We start from the raw sequence: 26,123 nt of genomic DNA on the forward strand, positions 1-26,123 counted from the left end.
CTAGAATCTTTATTCTAACCAGGGATAATATTCTATTCTTCCTGCTTTAGCATAGTGTGATTTTCTAACCCGCAATTTTCTCCATCTGTTCAAATTCAGTTGATACTTTGCCCCGATCGTTACTGTGGACACGAGATTTAATTATCAAGTTCTTGTCACGGTTACAGGGTATTGCGACAACATCTCCGCAACAACAAAAGCCCTGATGCCAGTCCCGGGCTGGGTCACGTGACTGAAGTGACTGGTCCACTGACTGGTTGCCTCTTCCTGCTGCGTGACACAAACACATCAGCGGCTCCAGAGATGCGCTGATATTTATATTAATCATGATTTTAAAAACTGCACGAAAAGGAAAAACATGTCCGCGTCGACTAACAATATTTCATTGGCTGTTTGATCATTGCACGAACTTTCTGCTAACATAACTTCATGGCAATGTTGTTTTTTACCTCTATTTAGTATTATTAATGTCAAAACAGTAAAGCTAATACTTCCAATCATTCCTTATTTCTTAACAACTGATAATAACACCGGTGATTAAAGGAAAATGAGCTCGGTAGCTTATCACTGACAAACGCTGACTTTGAATGCTGCGGTACTGCGATATGTGAAACATTCTGTGAGGCATTCACAGTATACAATAATTACATATCCACAAAGGAAAAGTATATACATTTAAAACGTCTTTATTTGGAAGACAATAATAAAAATGGACAGGGAAAAAACAAGTAACAACATGGACATACCGTCAGGCACACGAAGTTGGGACAGATCATTGCATATAATGACAAATCGTACAAAAGTATAAAACAGTTTTATCAAAGACTAGAGAGATACCCCGAAACTGGATTTCATTGTATGCAATCTAGATGATCAGGTGTGTAGTACAAATCAGTTTTGAAGAGCACCCTTAAAATCACACATGATCATATTTGCCATATTGCTCTGCTGCCAGAGTTGATGTTCGTCACTTCCAGTGAATTCTAAGATACATGTGATTATGTACAATGGTATCGTGAACACTCGCCCCTTTCCGTAACAGACACTTCGGGTGGGCATGAACGTCGAGTGGTGAAACGTGTCTGTAGTGACAGACATCACAGACTTGAGTGAAAGGCACACTACAAAGGTTTACATGTAAACAGGTAAATATATTACTGTATCAAAACATATGAAGGCACACTTACAGGAGCAGTATGAAAGTGAAAGATTAACATGACATGGCTGACATCAGATTTCAAAACACATTTACAAAGGATTATCACACGGTGCAATGTACAAGAGTGGAAACTGAAACAGGCTAGCGGTGAAATGTATGACACAGGTCACTGGCGACAGAGGTTAACTATGACACTTCTAGTTGAAACAAACACGATTACAACCTTTACATACTGGATTAAACATTCTGAACATTCAAAAGAACGGAATGCACAACAGAAATGTAATACTTTTATGATATATACACACAACTTTGATTTAATGCTCAGGCGCACAGTGCAATGCAAATAACAGTACATGCATATGTACATGAAGATGATCTATCTGCTAATGGAAGACTTCTGTCAATAATACCGTATAGGTAATGCCGCAAAACCCACATCGGTCGTATCCGCGCTGACGGAAACATCCGACAAGTTGCTGAACTAGTTTCACTAACTGATCATTCGCCACCGCTCTCCCCTTTCCGTAACCTGCACGGCAGATCCCGGAACAAGACGAATGGTGGCGAAAGCTTCCTGACATTATGTCAAGGAAGCACGGAGTGGTCTATATACAGTGTTCTTTGGATGACTCTAGCACTCAGACCTGCTATCTACTTATCTACATACTTACACGATTTGTACACGTTCACCTTCACTACGGGACTGCCAAAATTGATTGTTATCAGCTTGGGATGTATTGCCATGAAACGGACCTTGATGCTTCACGTCTGTTAATATCGTAATCCACATCCAAATTACAACATCAAATTGTAGATGAGGGTTTTGATCCTACGCAGTTCTGACTAGTTTAGGTCCGCAGATACGGTTGGCGAAAAATTAAGTGAAATGTATGTCAGTTTATGGACGGTAAATCTGGAAGACACACAGCTTTCAAATGACAGTTTGATACACTACTAGGATATTTGGAAGAAATCACAAGAGGCAGAATTGGTAATAGGTATTTTTGCTTTGTGACTAGGCATTTAATAAATTCAAAACAATCCTAGAATACCGCCCCTTACATGGATATTGGCAGCCCGCATGGAAAGTCGGCCACTACCAGGAACCTACATCCACTGCAGCAGCTGGACCATGAGTATTGTGGTACTGATGAAGTAATACTGTTTGGTAGCACCGATTTTACGCATACACAAAATTGACACCTACTGATAATTTGTACATGACTAGCTTGTGAATAAGCAGATACAAGATGCCACCAAGTACTACAGGCAGCCATTACATAGTTTGGCACACAGAGTCACTGCACACGTTACTAAAGCACGTCTGATTCTACATGATACCAGAGACCATATAATAGATGGTCTCTGATGATACCCACTGCAGGTCACTACACAAGGAATGTCAATATCATATGTCAGATTGCACGTTGAAATATATTGCACATGGGGACTTCTTAACATTGTCTCTGGACGGTCACGTGATTAGAGATGACAATCACCCGTGTTTTGGTGAAAAATCACAAAAGCGTTAAAAGTGTTCTGTCACTTTGGAACAATTGCACTAGTCTCGGCGTATCTCGTCTCGCCGTGATGCAAATCTCGCGCCGTCGGTGCTTTTGAAATCCAAACTGTTCACAGTCAGAAACAATCATACTCTAACCTGCAACGTAAAACAAATCTCAGTTTAGAAATATGAGAGCGGAAACAAAATGAAATAAAGGTTACAATAATAGTTAATAACCAGCCAGCATCGGTTGTGGAGATTAGAAGGACGAGCGTAGGAGGGGTAATTACTAAACAAAGACTCGTTCTTTTGTTAGGAGATCGATGAAAAACAATCGCCCTAAGTGATTCAAGTTTCTCAGCATTATGTGTGTAATATGTTCCCGGTTTACCGTCTCCGAGAAAATGACAGGCTAAAGAAATATATCACACCACTAACTCATGTTTCAAAGCCAAGATGCAGTGACACATCTGGCGTACAAACTGATTATATTTCTGGTGCATCAGGAGAACTTACATTCAGAATTCTCGATTACGGCGTTCTGTAATATACTTAGAGACACAAATAAAGGAACACTGGAAAAATCACGTGTTCTTAGAATATTTTCCACTTTCAACATCAGCTTTGAACAACGTTGTGGGTGGAAATTTGAAAATAAACATAGGAACTCCGACATGAAGTGGTGTTCCTTAATTTGTTTTCCTCAGTATGATAGGACGTCGTTTCTCATTTTTGATAACAAGGAGTATTTTAATTCACTTACTGACCTGGCTATCGGAGCCGAGGTTTGAAGAGGCCTATGTCGTTCTATGTGTTGTATTCGGGAAGAATCTACACCAGCAGTCGCTGAGCTTCGGGGTTGATGTGACGAGCTTGCTGGAATTCTAGAAGACGGTTCGGGTCTGTCTCCGACCACCAGTGAATATGGAGGTGGAGGTTCTTCCTCCCAGTAACATGACGGGTAATCATATACGTAGCGCCCCCTAGCACCGTTGTTGGACCTGCAATTTTCTTCCCTGTTTTGGCGAGTTCTTGGGCTGTTAATCTCTCTTCTACCACCGCTAGGTGTAGCTCTACCCACGTTGGGCGACATCCTGGCGGCCATACCGGGCACACATATGATCCTTCCTGACACAGCTTCATGATAGGACGGAGGACGTAACGACGACCTGTGGGAACTATTTCTGGCTAAGGACGTTTGACCTTGTGGAGATTCGTTCTCAGTCGTGAAGGCTGGGTTGTCTCCCCCTCGTGAATTTCGGTTGGACGATACGGTGAAGATGGACGTTCTGAAATGTGTGGAACTAGAAATGGGAAAATCTCAAAATACGTGTTTTCAAAATAGTTGATGTTTTGCGGACTTGTATCATACAGTTATTAGGGTTGTATGCCGATTTGTTTGGTCATACCAGAAGCAATGAACACACAAAATAGCATGCGAATAAACCAAACAATTAAGAATGACCTGCTTCAGTTAGTGTGGAGATAACGGTTTCAGTCAGAAATCTATCGCTGATGGGACAATCTGTCGAGACATTGCATGTTGACGAATGGATCACATACCTTGGTGAACTCCCCCTCACGTCCTTCTTGTGTGACGTCACAATGACAGCAAGGAGCACGAGCAGTGCGAGGAGGAGAACTCCGCCTAGCACCCACACGATAATGATGATGGTTTCCACCTGAACCTCCTCTGCCTCTGCAACCTCCACGTCTGAATCCAAACAAATCCCCAATCACACAAAGTCATTTCACAATTTCACATTATTGTAAATTTGAAAGCATGGTGTTCGTGAACAGAATGGTTGTGAATTCAAGAATGCAGACCATACGCACATATTTGATGGAAGTACGGTAAAATGAGGTGAACAGGTTGTTTCCACTTGATTTATGGACAATAAAAAACATGAAGATTTTCGAATCAAAACCGAAGAAATACTTTTTTAAGAAAACATAAAGTGTCTAACTTTATTTTTCGAGAACTGGAACTAATGCTATAGAAATCGATTTATTTATGATAATGATGATGGTCGATGTTATACCTGGTGTACATGGCGCCTTGGTGCCGTTCCAGACTCGACTTGAAAGGCACTTGAGAACACTGACTGTTCGGTTGTTGCAGAGGACGTTAACAACACTGTTGATGCTGCGGTTAGAAGAGTTGATGGTGTAACCGAGGTCCAAGTCCACGTTTAGAAGCGGCGGACATAATTCTGAAGCATAAATGACACCTTACAGAGAGGTGAAAACTTCCTCATAATAGGAAGCGTCATCTTTGTGACTTTTTGTGTTACACGAACAAATGGAATAAAACATGAACATTATACCTTACATGATGCAGTATTACACACGCGGGGTTTGTATGGGCATTTATTGTAAAGCAAACGTTTTAAAACTTTTAATGAATCCAGAACATGATTAGGATTTCATTGGATGACATCAGATTTCACAACTTTTTGTGCAATGGACAAAAAGCATTTCAAAGTTTAAAGTGGCTGCCCACATTAACGCCAGTTGTCCAGACATCGTGGTGACGTCATGTGGGAGTGATATGCACATTATCTAAACGATAAAGTCCAAATATTAACTCATCAGCCTCACTTTTACGCGCTCATGTATGCATGAAAGTTGCAAATCAAAACCAATGATGTCACGTCTTACTCATCTCGACTACCCTAGACTCTCGAGTAGTGACCCTATCTCCCTTACCCTCGACCCTGACTCCCCCACCCCTCCCCCGCACAAGGCCGGGCCGTGCTGATGACTCACAGAGACAGAGGGTATTGTTCTTAGCTGGGGTGATTACCCTCCCAGCGTACGGGTGTATGGTGTCTAGAGAAGCGCTGATCAATGAAAGGCTATCGTGGCCATGTGTGCTGTATTGATTTCAGGTCATCTTCAGACGGTTGAGCCCCCATGTCTGTCGGGAGGGGGAAGCTGTATTGTCTCCCAACTATGGTTGGGTGACTCCTACTTTCTAATTTGTACATGCATGTCATTACTGAATATTGTCAAGCCGTATAAGGCCTGATTGCGTAGCAGCCAACTTCAGGCAACGATGGGGATGTGTTCACTTTTTAAAAAGAAACTGTCAACTTTTTCAGTGACTCATCGGGCGTCGTTTTTTCTCTTCCGTCTACCACTTTAAGAATCGGATTTTTTAAAATGACCCTTTGTCTGTTAGTCATCGTTTTGATTACAATGACGTCAGGGTAAAAAGGGGGCATATTTCAAAAGTAAAACTTTCCTAGCAATAGGAACGCCTGGTACTTAAGTCTCCAAGTTGACATTGTGGGGAAGGTTCAGTGGTACTAGACCTGTCAAACTGGGTGGGTGTTTGGGAGTGCTTTCACCTTTGACATTTATTCGGACCATAGCCCTTATGTGTAAGAATGGGGAAGGCGGGTTTGTTTGCTGGGGTCATTTTGTTGAAATACCACATGCGAAACTTGTAGTGCAGAATGATACTTGACTTTTCCATAATGGCATCACAATTGAAAAACTGTAGAATAGAGATGGTTGGATAAGCAGCCAGATTGAAACAAGATCACGAATTGTTTGCAGCGGTCAGCGACCCCGGTCAAGCAACTAACCCTGGTGATACAGGGCGTGCTCCTGTGTCCTTCGTTATTATGTTTAAGACCGCATCTTATTGATGGCTTGTTTATGAGCTGCAAACCGACTAATATTTCTCTTTGTAAATCACCCATTGAACAAGGCAGATTATTGTGGGTAGCTTTGGGGATACCCTGGCTATGGGCGCTAAAGGTCACCATATCGTTTCAGGGGTACCTACAATACAATGGCGGTTCCCTTTCCCCTAAAACCCGCATCTGGAGAACAACTGGCGGCGATATTTGACGGCGCGTGCATCTGTCGCGTGCAACCTCTACATTTGAGCGAGCTTTTGTCTTCGGTCATGCGCGTGCATCATGTCCCTTATGTCGGCCCAGTTCATATCCGAAGTAACTTCACGAGAAATATGCCAAACACAGGTTTCCCCCAGGACAAGGGGAAGCTGCGTGTCGGCAAAGTTCAAAGGAAACGACCCACGCGTGTTTACTCATGTGTGTGATTTGACGAAATACCACCGTTACCCCGGTTAACAGTACATTCGTGTGGTTTGTTATTAAGTATATAATCTGCATTTGTGCAAGAGGAAACAAATGCTGAACACAGATATACATAAAAAATGTGTGGTCGTTAATATTTCCCTAAAGATGGTTCTCGTTGGTATCTTGATGATTACTAAATGTGTCTATAATGGAAACCATGAACAGGGTGTTTTGCCTAAATAGCAATATGGTAAATTAACCCAAAAAGGGCGTGAGGACGTGGACGAAAGATCGTCCTTGAGCGAAAGATGAAACATTGCCAGCATGAAATGCGCATCGGAAATACAAAGTAAAATGTTTTTTTCGATGGCATTACGTGTGTGTTGCACAGCTAAGAGAAATTAACACTGAGGGTTTGCAAGATGGGGATGGGAACAAGATGAAACTAAATCGGACGCTTGGGTGGACGACCTACGTGTTGCGGCGGTGTGTCGTGGGTCACGACTACAGCAACCCGTGCGGACCGGGTCAATGATCCGTGCAGCAGAGAGCATTTAACAATCGTAATGGGCAAATATTTCCTGATTGAATTGCTGAGTTAATGACTTATTTCATCGCGGATCTTTTACAATCGTTGTTAATTACAGAAATGGACATGCTCATTGAACTGACTTGTCAAAATTTCTGACCGTTAAATTGCATGTATGAGTCGTTGCGCGGTAATATCAAATAAAAGAGTTTACAAGTTATCTTCAAACAACACTGAGTGAAAATACTGGTTCATAGCATTTCATGCTCACATGAACAAGAGCATTAACAAGTGTACTTATTGCAGAACGTCGCTATATTGCGTGTCACGACCAAAGTTGTCATGGCGAGAATATCCTCAAGCTATTTCAGTTTCCAAGTAAATATGTCAAACCGACACACAGGTGGGTCGGATTAATTCTGTTAGTTATTGATAATATTATATTAGCAAAACAGCATCCGAAGTCATATTTCTTGACATTAACCAAACACCTTCCGGAAGTTTAGTTACCGCCGAGTTCTGATGGTCGATCACATGATCTGTGAATCATTCGTCGTTCCGCCATATTAATTATGGCACATGGGGCCTTGAATGCTGCCGCACGCGCAGATGTTTGTTAAATCTTGGACAACAATGAAATTCTACACCGTATAACGGGGATTAATCATGCTTGCTTTGTCCTGGGAAACATCACACAAATGCCCTCTTTGTATAGGCGTGAAACTTGTATTGTGTTATAAGAGATACGGCAAAATGCAAAGACGGCACTTGGAGTGTTATATTTCCACTCTCAGACAGATATCAGCCTTGCTCGCACAAGACTCGAAATATCTATTATACGACGCCATTTATTTCATTATGAAGGTATCGAGAGGTTTGCATCTGTCAATCACCTCTACAACCCCGATACTTTATACCAGAATGAGTCTGATCGCGGGAGCTGGCAATTGACAACAGCGACTTTTCATTCCCGGGTCATTTGCAGTCTCCGCTATCCAGTCTATTGTCAGCCTCAAATTGAATCCAGTATTGCTAAAAAAATCAAGTGTTGTCGCCGTTCAAATATAATCTGGATTGCTTTGTGTCTGAAGTGATTTTGATAGTAAATCAAATTTACTCGGGTGATTATTTTGTTGATAAATACTTTCTCATGTAAACAGTTAAAGTGGGTGGACCTTTCAAAATCTCTTTCAAAGCCAGCACTCGAACATTTGAATTCCTTAATAATTTGCACTTTGTAAAAAATATCTGCTCCATGAATGAAACTCAGATAATTAATACATTAATTTAGATTGATTCCGTTTCCCATTGTGTTCCAGGCGAAGTTTGACGTCGTGATTTCAACAAAATGTCTACATCAATATAAAGATATCTTACGTTTACTGCAACAAAAAAATATTTATAGTGAAAACGGGACAAAGGATCACGATTTAAATGTTGATAAAAGATATTCCAGCATTTTGGTGGGCTCCGTGCGCACAGATACGAACATCACAAAACCTGTCTAGATATAATTACAGATCCAGCCAAGTGGCTGCACGTGTTCCTTGGATGATTAAGCTCCTAACTTCTCTAAATAATCCCACCGATCATAAATACTCGTCCAATACAGATTGTAATTATATTTGGATTCTCGACCCTGTCGTGTAAGATAAATATAGCAGGGTTCAAGTGTCCCCCCTTCGAAGAGTCCGAGACAAAACTTGCGATGGGGTAATTAAGGGTTGCTAAAATGCTCCCCCACCTCGCCCGATTATCCTACAATTATCGCTGTTAAGTCTGGACATTTGAATGACATTCGTCCTGGAATTACATAGCCGCTGTTGAAATCAGCCCAATGTCGCATCGACAAAGGTTGCTCTTGTGACGATAGCAACAATTTCCGTGTCGAGTACACATGTGGGAAAATCTCGCGAGATCGCATTGTCTGGGCATGGAATAAAGTGATTTTCTGAATTATAGGGGCAGGGTATCTGTTTCAGTAGCTTCATCGTGACTTTTGAACATGCAGGAATCAGGTCAGAGTTCACCGCCGTCCCATTATCCTGCAGACAAAATCTAGCCCGCGTTTGACTGCGCTTTTTGCCCAGATATTGTACCATAGAACCGAGTCGCGCTGGGATCAACACAACACACTGATTTACACATTAAACGCTGTAAATTGTCAAAACGACAAACATATCGATGCTGATTATCACCCGCATTCCAAATCTATGAATATTATTTCTTTTATTATTTCCTGAATGAAGTGTTTTCCCTTGATTCAACACGTTAAGTATTTTGGATTCGACAAGAAGTGTTTTCTTAATATTGGGCAAGCTATCAAGGACATTATCTTCTGTCGTGGAACATTTTCATAGGGCAGAGGAGACAGTCTTTAGCTTGTAATAGACGAAGACAATCAGTCATTAAGGACCAAGTGACAGTGATTTCAAGCCTGTAACAACCCCATAATGCATATTTTATCTTGAACACGAAAAGTTAAAAGCCATTTCCGCCCGTGAAATGCTAGAAATCGCCTTAAGTTGTAATTACAAACCCTTTTTCGTGTAAACAATGTCAACGAAAGCACAATCACTATGGCTTCGTGCCGTTAATGACTATGCGGAAGTATATTGAATAAAATAGTGCATCCATAAACACATTCACAAAAATCATTTGGCGGATATCAGGCTTGGAAGTAATGTTGAATGCTATATTACAGTTACTAATTGCCATTTATTTACAATTAAACCAATTAACGACTGAGTTTTTTCAGACGTGGACGATGGAGAATTGACATAAGTGATAAACTTGACAGAAGTAGCGTTAATGGGGCCACTTACTCATCAGCACGTGGACATACAGCGATAGTTGGGCCGGACAGTCTGTGTTTATTAAAGGCAATAGCAAATTAAGGTTTTCCTTTTTGAAAAAGACTCTTCTGGAGAGATGTCCTGCCGCCGCTCGTGCTTCCAACTGTGACATTCCCAGTGAGAGAGGACAAGCGCTCCAGTTCCTAATCAAAATGTTCTGAGATTAGCTCCAATGAGTCACCTCGGGATACTTCCTAAGCTTCATACTTCAAAATCTATTGTCTGCAGTTGCAAGATGGAACGGGAGAAAATGCCGTTTGTTCTCGCGATAACGACATGACGCGAGGTGATGTCGGTGACGTCATGCTGAGCTGAAGCAGCCAACAACTTAAGCTCCTTACAGCAGTATTTTTTACTATTGTCATAGTTAGATAATACGTCTACGCACTGCTAGGAGTGTAAGCTGAAATCAGATTTAGTCCCTCAGTTCGTATTATATGAGCGGCTCGCGTGTAGACGTTTAGAATGAAGTGCCTGCGATGAGGCTTGCACTTAGAGGCGGAGATTTCACGGAATTATCGCCCCCAGCGGTTTCAAGGGCTCTAGGTCGGCAGATGTAGAAGCCTTGTCAACAAAGAACAATCATATTTCTTTCTGTCGATAATTATCATGTAGCTCCGTAAACGCTACCAGCTCCACCGCCCTCGATCATGAATTACAGCTGATATTCAGATGTCACTGGAATTGTTTGTTTAGCATGTTCACGCTCTCACATCTTTGTCAGTTTCATGTTGAAAGATGCGAAATTAAAGAGAACCCGAATCTTCCAAATCACGACCCCCTACAGTGATCAACGAACAACCTGACCGGCTGACAGACATAATTGTGATGAACCAAACTGAATCATCCGTGTAATATGTTTTCGGAAGAACAAAGGTAAACTTTTCTGCTCAAAGGATTATGAAAATGATTATGAAACGAAGTGTTCCCTTAAGGGGTTTATACAAATAACCCCCGTTACACTACTGTTAGCAAATACGGAGGTTAACGACTTGCATTGATTTAGTGCCGTGTGCAAGACGAGAAACTCAGTGAGGTAAAACAGTATTAGAGCTCATCTGTCACTCTTAGTTATCAAAGCCGGTGATCCCTGGAATATAGAGACGGTTGTGAGCAACATCAAACAACACGTGATGGGGGCAGGGACTCAGCAGGTATGCTCGTCCACAGACACGAGTTAATGAGATGCAGTGAAGTTTCAAATCATGACATCACATGCTCCTGAACTACTAATGTCCCGTACAGATTTTCTCTAATCTTACTGTATTATACTAAAATATTTTGAGTTTCAATTACTATACAAATAGATTAATATTTCAAGTGGAAGTAAACTGGATGGTGTTGTTACACTGACACTGTCTGACACAAGACGATAGGAATCGGTAAGGTGGCAGCACTTGATCCGTTGAACGACACGTCACTGTAATGAACTCATTTTACATAAAAAAATGGATCAGAATAAATAGAAATAAAATATAATTAAAAGGAATACTTCCCGGGGCTTACTTAGGGAACTGAATAATTTTTTTCAGAAAAATGAAAAAGGTTGGACATGCACAATGAAAGTGACAAGCGTGTTGAAATCAGTAATGGATGAATCGGATTCAAGACTTCCATGGACTTTCTTGGATACATTTTATTCAGGGACTGCATGAGAGGTTATTGCTCTGTATGAGCGAGTGGTTGTATGAAGGTCGTATGTATACATGTAAATGCCAACATCATGTTATGTGCGGTAATAAGATCTGTGTATTTCTGATACTAATGTCCACACAGCAAACATTAGCAAGTACTGGGCACGGAGCTGCTAACAGAGTAGAAATCTTGAGCCGAACGTATAAGATTGTGGTAGGCATTCCACAATCAAACCTAACTACGATTGGGTAAATATCGGAAATATTACAGTCCTCAATGTGACATAAGAATGAAGATTTTTATGGATATCAACTTCTTTATATGAGAACACAACGTTTCGGAGTTAATGCTTACTCCTTCATCATCAGCAACGTTGTGTTATCATATAAAGAAGTTGATATCCATAAATATCTTCATTCTTATGTATTCCACTTCTAAATGTCCCTCAAAGACTCAATGTGACATCTCTCAGGACTCTATGACAGCAGGAACGGAAAGTTAAAGGCTGTCACAAAGGATTTTTATGACAGGATTCCATCTTCCGGACGTCGGCCAAGCAATGGCACCCTACTGAACCGCACATGGTTAAAACAATACCATGTGACGGTGACCCGGAAGTGATTTCCTTCAAGAACCCCCCATAGGGAGATGCTGTTTACATTATATTAGACCATCACAAAGCTGCAGTCAATGAGGCGATTCTGTTGACAATAGCTGGACAATGGCCACTAGGCGGTGACCGGTCCAGACAATGAACAGATCAATCACAGCGTTATGGGAGAACAAGTGGACAGTCTTCCTCGTGTCATCTCCACACTCACCACAGGGATGGCCGCAAGTGGACAATTGTAAAATGAGATGCTTACGTCAGGACAGAGGGGAGAAGATAGGGGTGATTTACATGCATGGGGATCAGACGCGAAGAGACTATAATTAGCAACATGAACACAGGTGCATTCACCATGGTTCCACAAGACACGAGGACATTTTCGCGAGTTTCATAGTCACATAAATTTCAAGTTTGAAAATAATTTCTACATGGCTACCAATAAATATACAACTAAATGTCACACCGCTAAAATATATATTAGGCTTAATAAAAGTACGCCTCAAGCATGGCCCCTCATCACTGACACTGGAAAGATATGACCTTAATCTCAAAACGGTCGTCGGATATCCTGCAACGCATGTATAATTCCCGCAGCAATTATTAGGCCAATTAGTTATTACAGAGTGGCATCTGGACTTCAGTATCGATCTATCGATGAATTGAGATGCCCTTGGGGATTGAGGGTCAAGTGCGACCGGACAGATGGCTTCATTAGTTGTCCCAGACAGAGATGAGCAACCAGAGAGGTGGACCTTCATTCAACCACAGATGGGAGGGTTTCTTTGGAATATCAAAGACAATTTGCAGCGTTATTATTCTTGGTCTCCATGCACACACCAATTGTTTTGGCAGCGCAGATCATACATTTGTCGCAGAGCGCGATCTGATGTGTTTTAAACCAGCCTTCGGAAAGACGGACAGTGAGTGGTAGAAAAACAGCTGCACCTCAGCAAATTTGGAGCCAGAGTGAAGCAAGTCTAGATTTCCCCAGCTTCTGACTCTCTCCCTGAGATTCCTTTTCAGTCTGAAGGGGATTGGTGGTTTCTACCAGAGTCATATATAAATTCAGAGTCGTGCGGTGACTCATTAAAGTCAGTGTAGGACAGACTGTCCACTGTGACGTCGGGTGCTGTCGCTGAAATATCAGAGAACGTGCCTTGCACGTTATTTCTTTTGTTTCAATAGTTAAACTGAAACGCGGACTCCTCTTATATATATATTTCTTATCAGAAACTTGGTCATTGTTCAGTCCCGAACAAGGCACACTGAGAAGTACCTCAAACTTCGACAGAGCGCGTCTAGATGCCATCAAGGCAATACGGGCGAGGGTTAAGTACAGTGACTAGACACACTATGAATTAGAATTCATAGCAGATGAAAGCTATACCATTCCAGGGACTTTACGTGCAAGGTTCGACCGTAAATAATAGCTGTCATGTCAATTCTTGGTATCTAGTTCATACCTTGACTTACACGTGCATAACGTCACCATCACAAGGGAGATTATTGATGTACACGCTAAATCAGTTACCTGGTAACACGATACGTTTGACCCCAGGTGACCTGCAAATACCTGTGAAGTCGAGGGCTGTCGGAATGATCATAACTTGGCTTGCTTGTGTTGCCATGGGATACATATCACTGGCGGTACACGGCAACAGGTAAGATGTCGCTAAGCGGAACGGAAACATACCTGACCCTAAATGTTCCGAATAATTTTGTCATACATCATAGACGAGGTTATTGGGCGGAACCGACACTGTTGGGGGCTTTTGTATATTGTGAGCTGTCCGTGTTCTCAAAAACGTGCATGCAAAGCGTGCAGAACGAATCTGAGGATGGTGAACAAGAAAAAATGAGCGAAATGCTGTAACTTAGTCAAACTTCCACGGGGTCAGCGGGTCACTATGACTGATGGAGGAAACGTCAAAGACGACGTTGACCTGCGACAGCGTGTTGTGTTGAAGAGAACGTGCCCGAGTTTCAATGGTCATTTAACATTTTTTTAACCAATTTCAAGACAGAATGAAAGGGTTGGGCTTGGGGGGGGGGGGGGGGGGGCGTATTGTGTGGACAGGTAGTGTACGACCTAGAAACCAACGTCATTCTCGGACTTCTTAATACTTTAAAAGTTATTACACGTGAGGTAATTCTCATAACAATAACACTCTAACAATGAATATAAACCATGCTCCCAGCGTGACATTTACGAGGTGCATTCTGGTACGACGCACCCAAATGACAGGCGGTTGGTTTTACGTAATAGATCAACAACGGATCAGACCGCAAAGGATATCCGATAATGAGATACTCGTCTGGTGTGAAACAAGGTGGTCCTTTCATATCTACACCCGCCATGGCAGTTAATTAATCACGGGGAGAGAGATAACACTGATGTTTTCATTAGCCCTATCACCTTGGCAATTACACTTCCTTCTGTCGTGTTCCGCTCGACTGACTGTCACTGATGTAGCAGGCTCTGATTTATTGATACCCGTGTGATTTCCAACCCATGGAGCTATCTCATCGTGCAAATACCAACATCGGCTACGAGGTCATGGAAAGTATGAAGTAATTATATTACTGCATCATGAAATTTCCCAACCCATAAACGTGGTCTTGCGACCTGACTCACGTGTGTGTGTCAACTTAGCGCAAGATGTGTTATACATTTCAGCAACGAAGTAACGAGACGAACATTCTGTTCACCGGAATATTTATGAATATATACCTATACCTTCTCATGAAAATGTTAAAAACCCTGTAGAGTCTGATGTCAAGGTTTGCTCTGAGGCGCTTGGTCAAATGCGCTGTTGAAAACAATTGCTTTAGTTCTTTTCCACTGGAACGATAATTTATGTCTTATACATAAATATTTTTTTTATACTATGAACTTTTTTCTCTAAAATATGTTCATTTCAGATACTAGTTCTTAGCCTAACATTTATACATCACATACTATCGAAACCCTGTCAATACAAAAATGACACTTCATGCAGCCTGCTAATGAAATACACATGTCCGTCAGCTGTCGGTATTAATGACTAAACCCTGCATTAGACAATGTGTGCAGTGCAAAGCAATCACTAGTGGATAGTGAGGAAGTTACGTAAGGTTATAGATACTGATACCCTGTTCCGCTATCACAGCAATTCGCTACATCCTGCTATCTTATCGTAATACCAAAATGCCAGTTACACAAAACAAAGCCCATCGGAAACATCACTTAGCAATTTGAAGTTGATGTTAATCTTTACCAAGATGCCACACCTCAAGAACACGATGTTACTTTAGGTACTACATTCGCTCCTGGGAGAGTTGCAGGATTACATTATAGCGGAACAGCCAAAAAACATAGGCAGATATAAAGAACGGCCAAGTAAATGATGTGAATGCACATCATTGACCCCGCGTGATGACCCCTAGAAATCCATCTCATGCATTGCTGTTATGTAGTTATGCACAGATAATAGTCATACACAGATAATGTTAGGAGGCAAATTATATGACGTGCACGCTTTTCGACTCAATGCACACGGAAATGATTTGAGTAAGATTGCTATAGTCACATGCAACTTGGGGCCGACCTCGTGCGAGGAGTATAGTTTCTTGTTGATGTCACGTAAATGTTTCATACAGTGACTTATGTATTTTTGGATAGGAAACCTGCAACTGATAAACAATTACTGTACATGGAAATACAAAAGAATATTTAGTAAGCACGTTGATGACAGCCCGCGACACCATCACGTCAACCACATGTGACTTCATATATACATGTACTCAGAAATAACTTCGTTGCAAGGTCACTCAGGCCAGTGAGAAAATAACAATGTGTTGTTCAGGGCTGTTACAGAGTTTTATAAAAACACAATAGAGTTTGTCAATCATACGACAAATATTATTCATATATATTTTGAGGATAGAATAGAAATAGTAAATATGTGAACCCAATTGTATTTTTGAAAGAAACAATGAAAGTGACATACCTTTTTCCATTGTGAAATGTACACTTGTCAAAGAAACATCGATGTCGTTAACTGTCAGCTGATCACCCTTCACGCGCGGAGCACATGGCAGTATTTGTGTACATTTCTCGCACGTCAACCTTAAAATAGACCGGGGTCGCCGAACGCCAATCCAGCGATTTGATTGGTGCGCACTCAAGCAGAGAGCAAACGGTCGCCAGTCTCATTGGGACTATCCTACTTCAATAGTGGTGTGAGATTTTGCATTTTGTTTTTTCCTTAATGTATTACTTAATTATTAAGTGTGACATGGCCCGGGAGATACGACAGCAATATCGTTATCAGCAGTATCAAGTTTAAGCGCATAAAGTTTCTTCAATTTATTTTTACCATCGCTCCGTGATTTGAATGCAAACCTGTCACCCCTAATGAAAAAGGTCAAAGTGGACTCTCCCGTTCCCAATAAATTGAGACTTTCACACACAAGATCTGTAATTTTCTTAGCGTGGCTGATGTCATCTTAAGTTGTAAGTTTTAAAAATACAACACAAAGGACAAAGAAGACTGTGTGTTTGGAGGCTTCTCAGCGGGTTAATGAGGATGTCTCTCCGGCTTTAAGCCGAGAAGGATGTTTGCCTTTTCGCTGATGAAAATCTGACGTTGCTTATGTCATCGGGAGGTCCAATCAATAAATGTATTTATTATTAGAGTGGTAAAACACCGTCATCTCCGAAACAGATTACCGTTGCGGCGTCCTGCTGACTGGGATGACATGTACAGACACTAAGACCAAAGTTTTATTATTGGGTATGGAGACCTACCATTGCATGGTATCCAGTGCGTCTTATAACACTATCCGTGACACTTCCACTACCAATAACACCACCACTACCACTGTTGCTACCACTACTACCATTGCTATCACTATCACTGTCGCGATCACTACCACTGTTGCTATCACTACCACCTTTTCTGTCTCTACCACTGTTGTCATCACTACCATTTCCCTGTCACTATCACTATCGCTATCACTACCGCTAATACAGATGCTGTCAGTGCAACTATCATGCTCTGTTGCCATCACTACCTTCACCACTGTTGCCATCACTACCTTCACCACCACCACCTCCACTACCACTGGTGTGTCTGACAACAGTAACTGCAATCTTTAAATAGGAATAATGAAAATTATCAGACTATAAAATGAAAATCTACTAATTATGCCAAATCGTCTTTTTCCCACGATACCATTAAACTGGAACAACCTACTTACAAATACGGAAAATCTTTCGTCTGTTTAAGAATCTAATCACACCACAAGTTGATATCAACGCAACGTTCGATCTACAATTTGGTAGTCGATTCTGTCAAATAATACACTGTCATAGAGACTTAAACAGTGACGAATATAATCGTTTCATTTCTGATAGTGCTTCTTGCTCCTGCTCACAAAATTATGAGAATGTATTCCACTATTTTTGCACGTGTCCTAAATATAATAACATGCGATAAGAATAATATTTCTGGGAGAAAGGCTTCTCCCTGCAGAATGGTTTAAATGGTAACAACTCAATTTATTAGCCACGAGAGCCAACATATTGGTATGGGTTGGTATTGTTTATACGATACCATAGGGCAATATGTCCCTTTGTCATGATAACGTGACGTCATGAACAATGCCATGATGTCACGGTTCTTCTGTGACGTTGCTCCCACATGAGATAACGGCGGGTATCCAGCAAACGTTTGAAAGTCGATTTTGGTTAATTTTCATCAATTTAACGACTACGGTAATAAATAGAATATTATATTCGTGCCCATGACGTATTATGTTTATGACACTCGTGCCTAAATATCGGTATCGCCCTCGCTCGGGAGATACTAACACTGTAGGCACTGGTGCCGCAAACATAGTATGTCATAGGCACTAACACTATATCCTCTATATCACATCACACGAATATGGGTATTCTACACTCAGTCCACCAGTTCATTATTGGGTCACAGCGATTTGATTCATGGAAGTTTTACAGTTTCTGTTAATTTCCAGTTTGCATTAACTTGCTGCGAAATAAAACTAAGATAAATTGTTGATATCCAAGATTGTTATTATTGAGAGATAACTTGCTATGCCTGTTATATACAACATTACGCATGAATGTGAACCTTCGCATGTGAAGCCTTTCCTGCCAATCCTTTTCTTTCTGTTTGAATGGAATTATATGTATTTAAACCACTATGACTACCACGATCAGTAGTTATATATACACAGATAATGTTATACGCAGATAATAGTTATACACAGATAATGTTATACGCAGATAATGTTATGCACAGATAATAGTTATACACAGATAATAGTTATTCACAGATAATGTTATACACCGATAAAAGTTATACACAGATAATGTTATACACAGATAATGTTATACATCGACAATAGTTATACACAGATAATGTTATACACCGATAATAGTTATACACAGATAATGTTATACACAGATAATGTTATACATCGATAATAGTTATACACAGCTAATGTTATACACAGATAATGTTATACATCGACAATAGTTATACACAGATAATGTTATACACCGATAATGTTAAAAACCGATAATGTTATACACAGATAATAGTTATACACAGATAATGTTATACACAGATAATGTTATACACCGATAATGTTATACACCGATAATGTTATACACCGATAATAGTTATACACAGATAATGTTATACACAGATAATGTTATACATAGATAATAGTTATACACAGATAATGTTATACACAGATAATAGTTATACACAGATAATGTTATACACACAGATAATGTTATACACAGATAATAGTTATACACAGATAATGTTATACATCGATAATAGTTATACACAGATAATGTTATACACAGATAATGTTATACATAGATAATAGTTATACACAGATAATGTTATACACAGATAATGTTATACATCGACAATAGTTATACACAGATAATGTTATACACAGATAATAGTTATACACAGATAATGTTATACACAGATAATGTTATACATAGATAATAGTTATACACAGATAATGTTATACACAGATAATAGTTATACACAGATAATGTTATACACACAGATAATGTTATACACAGATAATAGTTATACACAGATAATGTTATACATCGATAATAGTTATACACAGATAATGTTATACACAGATAATGTTATACACAGATAATAGTTATACACAGATAATGTTATACACAGATAATGCTATAACGTGCACGCTTTTCGACTCAATGCACACGGAAATGATTTGAGTAAGATTGCTATAGACACATACGACTGGGAGTCGACGTCGTGCGAGGAGTATAGTTTCTTGTTGATGTCACGTAAATGTTTCATACAATGTTAGGGTAGAAACCCTCCTGCAGTTACGTTAACCGTTGCTGATGATAAACAATGAGATACGTGAATGTACGTGAAAATACAAAATAATTTTTAGTAAGCACACGTCAGCGACGTTAATGACAACCCGTGACAACATCACGTGAACCACAAGTGACTTCATATATACATATACTCAGAAATAACCTCGCTGGTCCGAAGTAAAAAGCTCCATTCAGAACTGTTACCGTCAAGTAGATTTCTTTCACAAGTGAGTTTTATAATAAAACGAGTTGTATAATCTATCCAGACATGATTGTATGCATTGATTGGTTATTATATGAATATTCAAGTTCTTATGTCTACAAACTGTAATAAAGTCTTTTGAAACTTGTATACGTTCGTATGTTTTTGTATTGCCATGTGAAAGGGAAGTAACCCTACTGCAGTTGTGTTCATAAAAGTTCGTTTCAGTAGTCCGTACGTTTCACTATCCGAAAGTTTTTGATGAAAAACACAAGTGTCCGGATTAACGCGGCCTGACTGTACTCAGAATAAATAACCTCCTTGTTAGGTCAATAACAATGTGTTATTTAAGACTGTTATGGCGTGTCATAAAAACACAATATTTTATGTCAATCATATGATAAATATTATTCATTGACATTTTGAACATAGATCCTACCACAACCACCACCACTACCACTACCACTACCACGACCACTACCACCCCTACTAACACCATCTCTACTTCTACCACAACCACTGACGCTCACGCTTCGACTACAACTGCCCACGACGACTACCACTATTAAATCACTACATCTATAAAGGGCGGTGGGGTAGCTTGGCGGTTGAAGCGTTCGCTCGTCACGCGGAAAGGTTCGACTCCCCACACGGGTACATCGTGTGAAGCACATTTCTGGTGTCCCCAGTCGTGTTATTTCTGAAGAATTGCTTAACGTGACGTAAAACTGCTACCATTACAACATTGCTACAACCACAATGTGACTACCACCCCCTGCTGCAGCCACCACCATGCCTGTATCTGGGTGTGCACACACTCTCTCTACAGTAAACATTTGGACTGGTGACAGTGCTGATTGTGAAGACGTCAGCTTCCGAATAACCCGCATGACATGAACCGGTCGTATGAATGTCCATTACCTGACTGACCAGGGACAGTGTCAAAACAGAACTCTGTCAGTATTGTAAGGCATTGGATTGTGTGTGTGTGTGTGTGTGTGTGTGTGTGTGTGTGTGTGTGTGTGTGTGTGTGTGTGTGTGTGTGTGTGTGTGTGTGTGTGTGTGTGTGTGTGTGTGTGTAGGGTAGTGGTTAAAGCGTTTTCTCGGCTCTTTGAAGACCCAGGTTCGATTCCCCACAAGGGTACAGTGTGTGAAGACTACTTCTGGTGTTCCCCGCCGTGCCGTGCCGTGATATTGCTGATATGGCTAAAACGTATACGTGACGTAGAACCAAATGCAATCACCCACTAGTACTGCATGGGTTGCCATGACTACACCGTGCCTCCCCGTTATAACTGCCAACCCACTATAACCTTATGCTCACTGTGTACACATAGCTTAATCTTCGTAATTTTATCATCGTGCACCAGCTGATGACCTCGACCAAAGAGTAACGGACTACTAACAGAACTAGGGGTATATTCCATCACGTATTACACACAAGGCTGTCTCTTGCTGCTGAGGTGATGTGACCACCACCAGTTTTCAATCAGCATGTTGATGACAGACAGTAGTTATTTTTGATAACAGAACGCCCATTTATAATGACATTATATACTGCAGCTGATGACCTGTTCCGTATTGTCATCATAAATGGAACCCCATGAATGGCACTGATCCGATTTTCCCGAACATGGTTGATAGACAACCGCTACATAGTTACACGCTCTCAAATCTTTGAGCTAACACTAGCCACGTTGTGTTGCACTGAGGTTACCCCGCATTGCTATTATCGGGCGACAAGACCAAGTCTGCGTTGATACAAGTGTAAGTACAAAGTTGAAATGTGTACTCTTACGTTCACCAGATGACGTAAAAACAGAAGCAAGTGCTCCTGATAATCTGTCTTCAATAACATCTGAAATCTAGCCAACGATTAAACGTTTGCTTTTCTGGATCCGAGACATTTAAGGTGTGCATACGGACACATTTAGCTTCAAAAGAGCACTTCTGATCTGTGAAAATACAAAGTGTTATCAAATATTTTGGCCAGATTTACATATAAAGTATTTAGGGTCTAGGTATTAAACATTGCATTTCTGGTGACGAAGGGAGGAGCCAGGTTAGCGATGGAGGGATGTTTTAGTGAATTGTTTGCTCAGAGCTTTGGGGAAAACGTAAACGTTTTGTTTTGAGGATCTGGTGGTGCAGTAAATATATAGCCAGTGTGATACGTGGGGAATACATAATGTTGTCCTCCACTCATCCAGACACCTACAGATCATGTACATTCTCGCGGATATTGTCCAATGGCTGTATACAACAGAGTGCCACACGTCGATGTGATTTCCTCTTGGCTGTAGATTGCAAACAAGCACCAGTTAAATTTGTGTGACAAAATAATTAATTCCTTTGGAACTTCTAAGTCTTCTTGACGTAAATCATTGAAAGAAACCCCGTACACGTCAACCTTGACATTTAATCCTACAATTCACAGGTTATTAGCGAGAACATGTTACTTAACGCTGAATCAGCAATTGTCACTGCTACCACTTTAAGAAAAACATTCTTGAACAGACAGCGGCCCATATTACGATGAATGATTCCACTCATTGTACCTATTTTGGCGTGTATATCATTTTAAGCTATTTCATGAGATATTAAATGCCTGTAATCACAGCAACACAAACGGCTTCATATAGTGTGCGGTTGTCACTTCTTTGCCTTGTAATTGTTGTGAGGAAGTACGGTTTTATACAATATTCCAGCAATATAACGGCGTTGAACACGAGAAATGCGCTCACCACATTGTATCCATGTAGGGAATCAAACCCGGTTCTTCGGCATGGCGAACGAACGCTTTAACCCACTAGGCTATCCTCACCGCCCCCATGACTTACTACATTGACGGTGTTCTATCATAACACTGTCCCTGGTCACTAGGCTACCCTCACCGCCCCCATGACTTACTACATTGATGGCGTTCTATCATAAAACTGTCCCTGGTCACTAGGCTACCCTCACCGCCCCCATGACTTACTACATTGATGGCGTTCTATCATAACACTGTCCCTGGTCACTAGGCTACCCTCACCGCCCCCATGCCTTACTACACTGGCGGTGTTCTATCATAACACTGTCCCTGGTCACTAGGCTACCCTCACCGCCCCCATGACTTACTACATTGGCGGTGTTCTATCATAACACTGTCCCTGGTCACTAGGCTACCCTCACCGCCCCCATGACTTACTACATTGATGGCGTTCTATCATAACACTGTCCCTGGTCACTAGCCTACCCTCACCGCCCCCATGACTTACTACATTGATGGCGTTCTATCATAAAACTGTCCCTGGTCACTAGGCTACCCTCACCGCCCCCATGACTTACTACATTGATGGCGTTCTATCATAACACTGTCCCTGGTCACTAGGCTACCCTCACCGCCCCCATGCCTTACTACACTGGCGGTGTTCTATCATAACACTGCCCCTGGTCACTAGGCTACCCTCACCGCCCCCATGACTTACTACATTGATGGCGTTCTATCATAACGCTGTCCCTGGTCACTAGGCTACCCTCACCGCCCCCATGACTTACTACATTGACGGTGTTCTATCATAACACTGTCCCTGGTCACTAGGCTACCCTCACCGCCCCCATGACTTACTACTTTGATGGCGTTCTATCATAACGCTGTCCCTGGTCACTAGGCTACCCTCACCGCCCCCATGACTTACTACATTGACGGTGTTCTATCATAACACTGTCCCTGGTCACTAGGCTATCCACACCGCCCCCATGACTTACTACATTGATGGCGTTCTATCATAACGCTGTCCCTGGTCACTAGGCTATCCACACCGCCCCCATGACTTACTACATTGATGGCGTTCTATCATAACACTGTCCCTGGTCACTAGGCTACCCTCACCGCCCCCATGCCTTACTACACTGGCGGTGTTCTATCATAACACTGTCCCTGGTCACTAGGCTACCCTCACCGCCCCCATGACTTACTACATTGACGGTGTTCTATCATAACACTGTCCCTGGTCACTAGGCTACCCTCACCGCCCCCATGCCTTACTACACTGGCGGTGTTCTATCATAACACTGTCCCTGGTCACTAGGCTATCCACACCGCCCCCATGACTTACTACATTGACGGTGTTCTATCATAACACTGTCCCTGGTCACTAGGCTACCCTCACCGCCCCCATGACTTACTACATTGATGGCGTTCTATCATAACACTGTCCCTGGTCACTAGGCTATCCACACCGCCCCCATGACTTACTACATTGATGGCGTTCTATCATAACGCTGTCCCTGGTCACTAGGCTACCCTCACCGCCCCCATGACTTACTACATTGATGGCGTTCTATCATAACACTGTCCCTGGTCACTAGGCTATCCACACCGCCCCCATGACTTACTACATTGGCGGTGTTCTATCATAACACTGTCCCTGGTCACTAGGCTACCCTCACCGCCCCCATGCCTTACTACACTGGCGGTGTTCTATCATAACACTGTCCCTGGTCACTAGGCTACCCTCACCGCCCCCATGCCTTACTACACTGGCGGTGTTCTATCATAACACTGTCCCTGGTCACTAGGCTATCCACACCGCCCCCATGACTTACTACATTGACGGTGTTCTATCATAACACTGTCCCTGGTCACTAGGCTACCCTCACCGCCCCCATGACTTACTACATTGATGGCGTTCTATCATAACACTGTCCCTGGTCACTAGGCTATCCACACCGCCCCCATGACTTACTACATTGGCGGTGTTCTATCATAACACTGTCCCTGGTCACTAGGCTACCCTCACCGCCCCCATGACTTACTACATTGATGGCGTTCTATCATAACACTGTCCCTGGTCACTAGGCTATCCACACCGCCCCCATGACTTACTACATTGGCGGTGTTCTATCATAACACTGTCCCTGGTCACTAGGCTACCCTCACCGCCCCCATGACTTACTACATTGGCGGTGTTCTATCATAACACTGTCCCTGGTCACTAGGCTATCCACACCGCCCCCATGACTTACTACATTGGCGGTGTTCTATCATAACACTGTCCCTGGTCACTAGGCTACCCTCACCGCCCCCATGACTTACTACATTGGCGGTGTTCTATCATAAAACTGTCCCTGGTCACTAGGCTATCCACACCGCCCCCATGACTTACTACATTGACGGTGTTCTATCATAACGCTGTCCCTGGTCACTAGGCTACCCTCACCGCCCCGATGCCTTACTACACTGGCGGTGTTCTATCATAACACTGTCCCTGGTCACTAGGCTATCCTCACCGCCCCCATGACTTACTACATTGACGGTGTTCTATCATAACGCTGTCCCTGGTCACTAGGCTACCCTCACCGCCCCCATGACTTACTACACTGGCGGTGTTCTATCATAACACTGCCCCTGGTCACTAGGCTACCCTCACCGCCCCCATGACTTACTACATTGATGGCGTTCTATCATAACACTGTCCCTGGTCACTAGGCTACCCTCACCGCCCCCATGACTTACTACATTGATGGCGTTCTATCATAACACTGTCCCTGGTCACTAGGCTACCCTCACCGCCCCCATGACTTACTACACTGGCGGTGTTCTATCATAACACTGTCCCTGGTCACTAGGCTACCCTCACCGCCCCCATGACTTACTACATTGACGGTGTTCTATCATAAAACTGCCCCTGGTCACTAGGCTACCCTCACCGCCCCCATGACTTACTACATTGGCGGTGTTCTATCATAACACTGCCCCTGGTCACTAGGCTACCCTCACCGCCCCTATAGACTGACCAAACATATGATGTATGCAAGGGTGTACTACCTCTACCGTGGCCCTTCTCTCTTAAATTGTCAACATTTCACTGCTCTATTGTATGCAATTTTAAATATGCTTTATGTCGACATTGCTTACCTCATGCATTGATCTCTGTAAACCATATAGTATGAATGTAGCCTTGAGAGGAATGCATTTCAACTCGGCTCGCAGGCTTGAACATACTCTCACAATTTGAACAATGCCTTATTACAACAGAATAGTTTCATATAAACTGTCTTCAAGAGGCAGCTAAATAACCCTTCAGGATACACAAATATTCTGCTAGCACGACTTGTACCAATAAAACACACAACAAAAGTCGGAGTTCGACAGCAGTGTCGTTCTCTGTCGAAATGACACGCTTCTGTTCGTCTG

General features: G+C 42.0%; 1 protein-coding gene across 2 annotated transcripts; it reads right to left on the reverse strand.

Moving 5' to 3' along the window:
- Positions 1 to 670: 670 nt before the first annotated feature.
- LOC137260031 (uncharacterized) lies at positions 671 to 16,428 on the reverse strand. 2 transcript variants are annotated; one of them, XM_067797714.1, is made up of 5 exons: positions 16,340 to 16,428; positions 4,709 to 4,879; positions 4,230 to 4,380; positions 3,434 to 3,955; positions 671 to 2,822 (listed from the first exon to the last, which is right to left on the reverse strand). In XM_067797714.1, the coding sequence occupies exons 1-5, from the start codon at positions 16,347 to 16,349 to the stop codon at positions 2,801 to 2,803; spliced, it is 876 nt and encodes a 291-aa protein (XP_067653815.1). In that variant the 5' UTR covers positions 16,350 to 16,428; the 3' UTR covers positions 671 to 2,800. The 2 variants fall into 2 exon arrangements, with proteins under 2 accessions (XP_067653815.1, XP_067653816.1); XM_067797715.1 differs by having other exon boundaries at positions 2,728 to 2,822; positions 3,430 to 3,955; positions 16,340 to 16,412.
- Between the last annotated feature and the right edge of the window lie 9,695 nt (positions 16,429 to 26,123).

Source organism: Haliotis asinina, chromosome 13, assembly GCF_037392515.1.
Source record: "Haliotis asinina isolate JCU_RB_2024 chromosome 13, JCU_Hal_asi_v2, whole genome shotgun sequence".
Taxonomy (NCBI): Eukaryota; Metazoa; Mollusca; class Gastropoda; order Lepetellida; family Haliotidae; genus Haliotis; species Haliotis asinina.